Source organism: Dermacentor variabilis, chromosome 4 (genome assembly GCF_050947875.1).
Source record: "Dermacentor variabilis isolate Ectoservices chromosome 4, ASM5094787v1, whole genome shotgun sequence".
In the NCBI taxonomy this organism is placed as follows: domain Eukaryota; kingdom Metazoa; phylum Arthropoda; class Arachnida; order Ixodida; family Ixodidae; genus Dermacentor; species Dermacentor variabilis.
In genome coordinates, this window is record NC_134571.1 from 101,870,064 (window position 1) to 101,881,676 (window position 11,613).

Consider the following 11,613-nt stretch of genomic DNA (forward strand, 5'->3'; position numbering starts at 1 on the left):
AGGATGAAGGCCAAAAATCAGCCACGTCACAAATGACTGCACCATGCATGATCCAGTCATTTGGAAGGCGTGCCATGTTTTTTCGCACACTGTCGAGTCTCCATAAGGCGCGATAACCAGCATTCAGAGAGATGTCCTGGAAAATGGCGCCCGTTAATATACCAGTGACTGTGAAACAGGCAGCAGACTTCAGTGGTTCTTTTGGGTCTGAATTAATTTACTGCGACAGCAGCATTCTCCTACAGTGAAGACCACCATCTTAATTTTGCTTGCCTTCTTTTGCCTTAAATAATAGCGCCTACCCACCGCAAGGGACAAAATATAAGATATTTTCTACTTTGCTTTACTTAAATGCTTAATTAGAGAGATTACAAACAACAACACCCTGAAAAAGTAAGAGGCCATAAAGTGTGTTCATTCCTGTGCGAGAAAATACTATCTAACATTATTTGGTATTTTATGAAGACTCCACAAATGTGTTTTTGTTTTTGTCACTAGGCATGCAAGGGGGCAAAACTAGTAAACAACTATAGAGGAAGCATTTAATTTACTGGAATTGAAGGAATCCAACAGAACAGCTCAGTCACTCCAGAAGTCGGAATTGTCCAACTCTCAACATTCTTAAGAGTTGGACAGGAGTGGAAAGTTGGAAAAGGAGTGGAATTATGGGGACCTTCACTATCTCTAATATGGTGGAAATGGAATGGGGGGCTCTATGCAACTCTGATACCAGAGGCACACACACAGTAAACTACATAGGGCTGCGATGGTTCCTACTTTCTAATTTGACACTGTTAACTTTGCAAAATTCAATAAAATGTTCCTAGTCCTCAGGTGCTTGAAATAGTGTAAGTCAACTGTGTGTTGCTGTTGTTCTTCAACAATGATGGTATACTGCTCCTATTCAATGGTTGCTGTTAAGTGTTAGATCAAACATGACAACGTACAGTCATCAATTGATCATTCAGACACCGTGGACAGCTGCATAAAAGTTAGAATAACTGGGAGTTTGGAATAATGGATTCGCCAGAAAATAAACATCTTTTAGGGTTTTCACCATGCTGGGTGGTGGAGGGAAGTACTGCCCTCCAATCTGGTTTCCTGATCACCCCTTTGAAGAGGAACTCTGCAATCAGAATGGTCGATTTGGTCAAACTTTCCTATTTTTTCTTTTATGCAATCCTCGTTTGTTAGTTTATACCTGGGGAAATACTGGGAAGAAATGTGGAGCGAAAATTGAGAAAATTGCACTTTTCTAGCCTGCTGTTGACAAAAATCGGGTTGAAAATCAACTGTAGGAAGGTGCCACCGCACCGTGGATCATGTAGCTTTCCATAGACGCGCTGCCGCCGTCTTAGTACCATCATAAAGAGGAGAGGTTGGAGCTTTAGCAGTGGTGTATTTCACCATGCAAAAGCAGCAGCATAAGAAACAGCAAAAGGAGCGAGCAAAAAAAAGGAAAGACTAGTGTTGCAACGAATTACTGCTACCATGAGTACACAGGAAGTGCTCCTATTGGCTGATGTAGATTCAATGCGCTGGTGCACTCTTCGCGTACACTTTTCGACAGTGGCAAGCTGTGCATTTCCTTGTCCCAACAGCGTTTGGTGATCATGGCAGACTGTGTCACTAGCTCGTGTTTGTTTTGTTAATGCATCCAAAATGCGAAATTGTTGAATGTACCATCTGAAATGATAGAATAGCCGCATCAGGGAAAAAAGAAAAAACTTATTTGCGTGTGCAAGCACATCCCTCATCTTCTCTCCCTGCCTAGTCGCAAGATGTCCAGCCTTAGTCTTTTGATCCTATAAGTGCACAAGAAATTCTGTCAATGCATCACCGTATGCACTTGCACTTAGATGTGATGTGTTCAGTCTGTATTTCTACCACTGCCATGCTGTTGCTACAGACAGTGAAAATAGAGACTTTTAGCGTGTCCGGTATTCGGGCAAGCGCGGGTGGTTTTCCGGTTTAGCGGGGGCGTCAACGTGAGCGGCCAGATTGGTGGCGCCAGCTGGTAGCGCAAAGCTCAACCACACAAACACAGAGCTAATTACTATATTCTGCTTAGCTGCTGGCGTAAATTTTCGACAGTGGCGTAATCGTGTTCACAATTACGCCGCTGCCAAAAATTTGCACGAGTGGCGAAGCAGGATATGGTGAGTTACTGCAGTTTTAGCTATGCGTTTGTCTGGTTGAGCTCTACAACACCAGGCGGCTTCACCGCTCCGGCCGCTCACGTTTACGCCCCGACCATCCGGTAATCCGCCCAAACCGCTCCCGTTTACCGGAATAGTGTACAAGCTAAAAGTCTCTAATATGGTCAAAGCATGGACCGAGTTTCCATCCTGTGGCAACTTGAATAGAGGCTCAATGCGTTCCTAAAGCCAAATGATCCCGTGTCTTTTAGCAACAGTCGTTGCCTGGTAATTCCCTTGCTTTATAGCCAGCCTCACCAGTGCCGATGTTGAGGCTGGAGTACGCACCATTTGAAGCTACTTGATAATACTGAACAACAAAACATTTAACGGCAGTTATGATACTTGCTAATATGAAATTTGAGCTCAGCTCTATACAGTGGAATCTCATTGATATGGTTCTGCATAATACATTTTTCAGGATAATATGTTTCTTTTTTTTTTCCTGGCCAACATGCCATAGGAGTAATGTATTTTCATACGGTTATCGTGATCGTGTTTTCACCTGAAACTGTATAATACAACTGCAGAAATGGGCTTTTACTGGTATTTCTAAAGCTCATAGTTTCACATTCCAGTGAAACTATGAGCTTAAATAACAAACGTAGCTTAAATAACATTCCAATGACCCACGAACAATGTGCTAAGCCCCAGGCACACTGGAGGAAAAATGCGGCGTGCTGCCAGCGATAAAATGATGCTGAGGCAGTGCAGCCACACTGACTGGTAGTGTGCTGCTGCTCAACTGAATGAAGAAACGGCAGCTTCTCTTTTTAACTTCCAGAAAAGCTTTTTTACAGACACTTAAAAGAAGTTCAGCACAGACTGAAGAGCTATTTCAACGTTGCTAAATAAAAGTATACTGGCTGCGGTTCGTGTGGCATTGAATAATGCTGCTCCGCATAACATGTTATGCAGAGCAGCCTCACTCGACTCCACGTGAACCTCTGCTATTGAGTTTGTCACCGATTATGCCTATTTTCATACTTTTTGAGCTTGCTTTAGATCATACGATTTTCGGATGATACATTTTATTTTTCGCTTCCTGTGAATATTATATCAACAAGACTCCACTGTACATGTTTTCATTTCACGACACGTTGGCTGGCGCAGACAACATGTCTCATGCGGCATGTTGAAAACGGATTGAAGTGTGGAGCAACTGCCTCGCTAATGTGGAGATCGTGAGAGTCAGTCTGTGGGTGATGCATGGACACAATTCGCAGCAACTGCCACAGACAGACCTCCCAGACGACGCACGCTACTCTGGCGCCATTCTGTTGGCCTCGTTGCCACACTATGCTTTCCTTCTCGCACTTTTGCCATGCCCTCCTCCTCAGCTTTCCTCCTCGCATATTTCATTCCCCGCTGTGCTCTGCGATTGCTCTTTCATCTTTCGCTGTGCTCGTTCGCTCGGTTACGCCGAAGCTCGCCACAGGAACGGGTGCCTAAGAGTTGTGCTCTAAAATTTGTAACAGCAAACAATAAAGTTGCCCAAAACTGTGTTGCTATTTAATACATAAAGGAACAAATGCTAGATGCGTGCAAGTGGGATGCGCACAACAAATATGTAAATGCAGCCTTGAAAACTTGGTGATTTGGCATGGCTTGGGTCACTTGTGATTTGGCCATGGTTGGCAACTACTGGATCGACCAGGCATTGCTACGTTGAAACAAGAACATCGCTCTTTCTGCTTGTCTTGGCAGCTGAATTAACACACTGTCATGTCGGGTGGAGTCTGAGTTATCGAAGTGTGTGCTGTAAAGAATTTGAAATTTTGGTCCTCCTTATACTATCAAAATAATCAAGCATGTCTGAATTATTAGTACCTCAATAATTGTTCGGCAACTGTACATGTATATGTCTGGTACACAACTTCCTATATCTTAGACATATTCCATTGTGGAGGGTGTCTTATCATTCATCCTGTTGCTTTAAAGCACGAAGCTCTCACTAACAAGAAAGTTCATGAGCACTAAAACATTTGTCTGCATACCAATAGCCACAGATGAAAAAAATGTCAGGGCACACCGCCTGCACATGTGCAATTTAAACTGGTTATATGTTTTTTAAATGCCTTGCAATGTACAGATAACCTATTCACACTACTAAAGGTTGCTTCTCCTGCACTATGGTTTTGCCGTAACATGAAAGCAACCTTGTCACGATAACACCACCAACAGCAATACTTACACCCAGGCTAATGCCTTGCTCTGCTGCAAGGCGTTTTGCGAGGGGGCTGGCAAAGATGCGGCCGCCCAAGCCCGTGGTTGGAGTGGCTGCTGGAGCAGCAGGTGAGGGGGTGAGGGGTGGAGGTGCTGGTGCTGGAGTCGGAGCTGCAGCAGCAGGCGGAGGCGCTGCTGCCGCTTTAGGTGGGGGCGGCGCCGTGGCGCCGTCGTCCACAAAGTTCTTGAAAGCGGCGACATCCTCCTCGTTGTACACCAGAATGCATAGGAGCTGCAAGGGGCACAGAGCGTGGTTGTGCTTTACAGTAGCCTGAAAACAAGCAATCTCGACATCTCACTTGTGTAAATGACCAAAGCAAATTCGTTTTTTTTTTTGGAAAGTAAAGTGCTAAATGCCCCACTTTCACTCAAACCTGCAGAAAGGAGTGATTGCACTGAGGGCTCCAGGTCAGACACTCATCAATACAGGGAATTGAAGCACATTTCACACAGACTCAATGAATTAAAAAAAAAAGAAAAACAAAAGAAAGAATCCAGGGAGACCTGAGCAACTTCCTGTGGCTACATATCATAAATGGCTCAATAGCTGCCAGTACCACTTATTCCCCTTCAATAAAGAAATCAAGGTCTTTCAAGGAATGGACAGAAAATGGGTCCGTATGTGGAAAAGCCAGATACAGTTGGAATTCATTATGCCAAAGTTCGATCCAACACAAAATATGTTTGTTATATCCTATATTCGTTACAAGAATTTATTCATTGCATGCTCATATAAATGAGGAACATTTTATATTTACTTTCTTATATATTATATTCCTTTATATAGAGGTTCAACTGTTTTTACTGTGATTGCTCTGGAACTGTTCATGGCCCTATAAGTTCATACCATTTTTCTTTCTCCAGCCATGTATAAAATAGCCGTTTGACATCACTACACAAGGTCTTCATGTGACTATGCAAAACGTACAGCCAAACCTCTATATAACGAAGTTGTACTAGCAGCGACAAACTTCGTTAAATCATGAATTTCATTAATTTGAGGTTTTAAATCTTCAGCAGTAAAAATAATTTCAGAATGCCCATAACAATTCTCGTGGATAGCATTTTGTCAGTAATCACTTATAAGCGATTCCCAAGAAGATCGGGTCATAGATGTATGCGCATGCGGTGCAGATCGTGCCAAGAGCAATTCATCCCCGTGGCTCATGGCGTCCGAGATTAGCGTGTTGCGTCGAGCGGTGCCAAAAATCTTGAATGCCATGGCAGACCATGCTTAGTGCCTGCAGCTGTTATCAGACGGTGCCCTCAAATGAAAAACAAAAGTGCAAAAAGATATGGATATTCGTCCTGAGAAAGAAATTAATGCCGCAGTTTTGCCATGAAGGCGGAGCATTGATGGTGACAGCAAAGAATCAACTACACGAACTGTGGTTCAGGGGTAGGACTCCAGTGCCAATTGCGCCATTTTGATACAAAGTAAATTCCTGCACCAAACTGAGCCAAACACAGAAAACTGACGGAAACTGCACGATGCTGCGCCAGAACGGCTTCAGCATGTGTGCTGCGGCCGTAGCTGCGAACAGCGAGTGGATTCATTCTCCGAAAAAGAGTGCAGCCGTTTATAAGCCACGCACCGTGCGACAGCGCCTCCCACACAGAATTTGTTCGCTTATAAACTGGAATTTTCGGCGGTTCCGGCAAATGGTCTGCGCAGCTGTACTTGGGCTTCTTTACTTAGAGTGTACTAGAATACTGTTGAGTGAGGCCAGTAGCGTAGTGCTTCCTATAGCTGAGGCGTAAAACAACAAAAAGTAGGCTCATGGCGCTGCGAGTGACTTAAATATTAGGGAAGCACACACTGTAGTGCATTCAGTGGGCAGACGTCTCTGTCCTCAGGACCGCTATAACGTAAAACTATACCAATCTGTTTTTATGCACATATAGGCGAGGCCTGAGCCAGTTTGACCTAATGGCGGCATTGGAATAAAAAGTTGCAGTTTTGCCCGAAAGGCGAAGCACTGATTGTGATAGCAACTTAGTAGACAGATATACAAAGTAAAGCTAGCAGCGTTATCGGCCGCATAAACATTCGCTTACTAACTAAATTAACAAGCATGGTGTTACATGTGCAAAGCAGACATGAACACATCTCACTTGATGACCGTGGACAATTGCTGTCAAAATGCTGGCATGAGGAGGAGCAGTAGCAGCAGTGAGCGAATGGGCCTTGGTGCTGCTTGTTGCTTTTATGCAAACTAAGGAGTAAGAACACAGTGCACATGAAGCTATGAGCCCCCGGCACACCCAGACTCTGAGCTCATTTCAGACTGCTTTCAAGACAAGGCCCGCACGGCCATGCCCTACCCAGCAGCCGCCGAAGTAGAATGCTCCCCATGGTGCCTTGCATACGATGGAAGACAGCGTGCATTTGCCTTGCTTTGCTCCCTTGTGCACATGATATTGAGGCGCCATTGTTGGCTCCCCCTCGCACACTTTCACTAGCACATACCGTACAGCAAATTGCGCACGGCGATGATGTTATCGCCCCTGGACTTTATACGGAGCATCATGGCGATGCCGACTCCAGAAATGTGCCTGGAGTGCCCAGATAATTGCTATCACTATAAAAACAGATTGGAATAGCTATATGTTACATCAGCCCGTGATTGATCGCGGCTCTCTGCATCTGCGGTGACATATATTGACCCAGAAATTATGTTACCGTGTCGATAGGACCGCATAATTTGAGATCATTTTATGCTATCATCATGAGCATAGGCACGGGAATCTATAGTTGGATTCTAGTGTCACTGATGTTCTCGGCTCTTGTTGTTACGCAACAAATGTCATAGTGCTGTTTCCTACACGCTGCGTCGCGGCACGCATGCTTCAACGTCGTTTCTGCTGCTTGAACTTTTCAGCTGATGGAGGCTTGCAAATAACTTTGTCCTTGGCTGACATTTTATATTTTGCTAGATTTATCAACCATACAGACTCCGATTACATGCTTAGAATGGCCGAAAACTTCGTTAAATTGAAACAGTGTCACAAAGTTACTTTGTTAAATCGCCAAAAGAAAAAACAGTTTTCAATGAAAAATCGGGAAATAAAAATAGTTTGTCACATTAAATTTTGTTAAGTCGAGGTTTGCTATATTGAGATTTGACTCTTCTCTGCTCACATACAGTGCGAACAGTGCCAGCAAAAATGATTTTCCCAATTTATTTTTCACATGCAAACGAAACTGCAATAATAAATTAATTTTAATTTATTTGACATACTAATTCAAAAAGCTTCATGTTTGCATGTGGTGGGCTGCTTATTCTCATGCATTTTCAGAACAAGTGAAGTACAATATATGTGCTGTAAAATTACTACCTCTTGCCTGGCAGAGCCTATGGGTCGTTCTTTTACACCAAGAGATCGAATGATAGCAAGGGTTGGTTTCTTCAATCTATCAAGTTTAGGTATCGTGTCGTAGGCGACTGAAGACTGTTCTGCCAGAAAGTTACTCCACTGCATTCCACAATCATGTTTTGGGCAATGATCACGGTCTGCTACAGTTGCCTCCGCAGTCACCTGAGCTTTCCCCATTGTGACATTTTTTTTCTGTTGGGTCAGTTTAAAAACTGCATCCGTTTACAACCTTCCCATCCAATGTTGTAGTGAAGACAGACATAGATCAAGGTTGCTGTGGCCAAAACTGACAAGAAGATGTCCCAGAATGTGCGGGCAGAAGTGAGCTACATCCAGAATTTGTGGGAGGCAGGAACAGTAACATCAAACATTTGTAGGCAAAGAATAAAACTTGAAGAGTTTCTTCTCTTTCTACTTGAATGTGCTTTGATATCCTATGTTTTATTCTGTAAGTGGTGAGAAAATGCAAAGATAATTTGTATTATTTTGTATGTTTATGAATGCATGTTTTGGATTAACTACAGACATTAACCAATTTATGAGCAGCTACATAATGGTGCATAGATGCAGTTTGCTTGCATGCTAGAGGCACTACGCATGCTGGTTATTATGATTTTTAAGGTGCAGTGGGCATGACTGGCCATAGTGTCCCACAGGATATGTACTGCCTTACTGGCCTTTAGCTGGGGATGTATTCACAGTTGCAGAATTTTGGGAATACTTTCACTGTGACGTCACCTAGCGTCCAGCGTGATGCCTCATTGCAACCAGGCATTCCGCCTGGTTGCGGCACTGGCTTAGCACTGGCTTGGCCAATCAGCATCCACTGAAAGCGATATCCTCGAAAGTGACTGATATGGAACAGAGCAGCTGTTCTTGAGACAACATACGAACATACTGACAGCTAAGTCAAATTCCAGAAACTGTGAACATTTGGATAAATTTTCTGACTTCCGTGAAAAACCACCCAAATCATGCGACCCTGTAAGTTGATGCAATTCTAACCTTCCCAAGGGGCACGTCCTTAGTGCCAGCCGGGATGAGGACCTTGGCCAAGTATCCCTCCTCAGGTGTCTCAAAGCCCATGGTGGCCTTGTCCGTCTCAATTTCGCAGAGCAGGTCCCCCTCGCCCAGCTTGTCACCTTCCTTCTTTTCCCAGCTCACGATAGTGCCCATCTCCATGGTTGGTGACAGTGCCGGCAGCTGTACCCGTAAGTGCCGGGGCAAATCTGCATAGGGACAAAATGCAGACATGAAGCAATACTTTCATCATAGGTTAAAATAGCTAGAATAAAAACCCAAGCCAAGATAACACTGAGTATAGCGTTACGTTTGTGCTCATTTGCTTGTCCAAGTTGCTTTGGTTGACACCTCAAAACGCAAGAGTCAACTAATTCAGATTTGATCTAATATGCAGCAGCATGAGCTTACTACATAGGGTGGCAAAACTTGTACACTGTTTGATCCTATAATTTATAGCCGTAAACTTGCAATGACTGCGTCAGCTGATGCCAAACCATCAGCTGTGCCACAACCATTGAGTACCTAGATTAACTATGCAAAGACAGTCCAGGCGCATATTGTCTGGATTTTTCTCAAGAAAAAGTTCAGCCGTGTGGCAGCAGTATAACTCGCTAAGTAATTCGACAATACAAAGTATTTTTGGTGAAAAATCATCCAAGAGTAACTATGGCACACGGGCAGCCGAGTTTCCAGACTAGTGCAGGTTCCACGTTATTGGGCAAACAACCAGTCTGTATTCACTAATCGCGCACAACACTTGGCATGCCACATAATGCATTCGGTAGCATAAATGCTACCGAATGCATGCAGTATATATACTGCATGCATAGACTGATGCGACTGTGCCATTCGTTAATTACCTGCGCTGTACATCCGTCGCGCCACGCCATCCTTGAACTGTTGCTTCGGTTTCAGGAGGATCCTAGAACTCTGTGCGATCAGCCTGCGAGCAGACACGGAAACAGCGTGTATTCAGATATACGGGTACGTTCGCGTAAAACCCAGAGCGAAAGCGATCACGCAGTCGCACGAAGCGACGTGGTGTGCGACGCGGAGATCATCAAAACTGTAAGATCTTGCTGAAGACAGTTTCACCAAACTTGAATCCGAGCATCAGAGCTGTATCGTAGCCAAGAGCACCTTAGCGCGATCGTAAAGGCGGGTCAACGAAACTTGCGCACGGGCGTGTTTTGTTTTCGCAGCAATAGCGTAAACGAAAAACGTGGGAAACGTCCGTATAATGCAAACGAGAAGGACGTAGCAGTACCACCGAATAAGGAGTTGTAGTAAGACCGCGGTGACTACATCGAAGTGACCTTTTAGACGCTACTTTTTTTTCCTCACCGGTTTCTGGGATTTACGTCCCTCCTTTCCAGGCACAGCACGCTGGCGGCTCGGACGAAACGCTTGCAGCGGCTAGATGCACGTCCCAGTTCGTTACGCGCGACCAGAACAGTCCGCAGCATTGCGTTGTTTCACTCGCAGCGCGACAGCGTGATGTTTGTCCGTCTCCGACGCCCGCACCGATCTTCACGAGCGATGGTAGAGGACACGGCCGGCGGAGTTTGCTGCTCGTCAGCCGACGACCGCGATTGTTTGCTAGAAGAGCCATAGATGGCGCAAGTAGCACCGTAAATTTCCACTATCATCACTATCAAAAACACAAATTGTGCAACAAAATATAATTATTTAAAAAAGTATGGTGGGTTATGGCATTAAAGGGCCCCTGAAACGGTTCGGACAAATTTTGTAGACGCGTAGGGTACAGCTTAAGTAGAACATTCGCACCACAATTTGAGTGAAGCGTTACGTATTAATGGAGCTACAAGCGATTAGAAGTTACCCTCCTCCCCATCCACGCTTTTCCTCCTCAACTCGTTCGCCGAGCGAGCGGGGCTACGCTCCGCCTTCACTGGTCCTGCGTCACGATGCGACGTCACATCGTCCACTTCCGTTTGTTTTGGAGCCCGCCCCCGCCTGCGCGAGACCTCTCCGCTAGCCGCTTGGCTGTCGACCCCAAGCGAGAGCTATCGAAGCAGCGTGCGTTGCGAGCATTCTGTCGTAGCGCCGAACGTGTCTGGTATTCCGTTAACCACAGGCAAGCTGGTCATTTCGGCAAATCACTGGAGGCATAAACTCAAGCTGATGAAGGAACTTTGGCGTAGACGTACGTGAGCGGCCTGATCGGTCTACACGGTCCAGACACTTGTTGGCGCAGCGCTTAACCAGCCAAACAAAGCGCTAATATTGCTCTAACCAAGTGTAAAACATTTTAAGCATTTATAAAAACAACGTGACGATGATTACACTCCTGCGAAAAATACGCACCAGCAGCAAAGAAGAATACGCTTCGTTGCTGGTACTGTGTATGGTTGCGCTCTATGCCACCAGGTGGCTGCACCGTGCAGACCATTCACATTTGCCCTTCTGCTCATCTCGGCTCATCCCGTTACGGCACAGTCAAGCGGCCAGACCCTGTCCCCTTGCGCTTACGTTTGCCCTAATACGGGACTCGCGAAACGCTGTTGCGTTAGTAATCTTCCGGTGTAAAGTGACGGCCACAAACGCGCAAATCCTGGCGCCGATCGGATAGCGGTAGTCCGATGCGCAGCAGCCAGTTCGCTCGTACGCTGCCTTGCAGAGGGACACGATGTCGCAGCTTGACATATTGCCAGTCGCTGCGTTTGAAGTCCACAAGGCAACAAAGTCGAATCATAGTGCTCGCGAAAAGACTGAAACCAACTGTGACCGCGGAGCTCTCGTCAAAATGGAGTACGTTGTAACACAA

General features: G+C 45.3%; 1 protein-coding gene across 1 annotated transcript in view; it reads right to left on the reverse strand.

The window, feature by feature from the left end:
- The window catches only part of muc (dihydrolipoamide S-acetyltransferase muc), a 37,788-nt gene extending 27,363 nt beyond the window's left edge, over positions 1-10,425 (reverse strand). Inside the window, exons 1-4 of the mRNA XM_075689946.1 lie at positions 10,170-10,425; positions 9,686-9,768; positions 8,808-9,031; positions 4,393-4,656 (exon numbers count right to left, since the gene is read on the reverse strand). Of these exons, the coding sequence (XP_075546061.1) occupies positions 4,393-4,656; positions 8,808-9,031; positions 9,686-9,768; positions 10,170-10,291 (693 nt within the window). The 5' untranslated portion in view covers positions 10,292-10,425. The remainder of the gene's footprint in view (positions 1-4,392; positions 4,657-8,807; positions 9,032-9,685; positions 9,769-10,169) is intronic.
- Between the last annotated feature and the right edge of the window lie 1,188 nt (positions 10,426-11,613).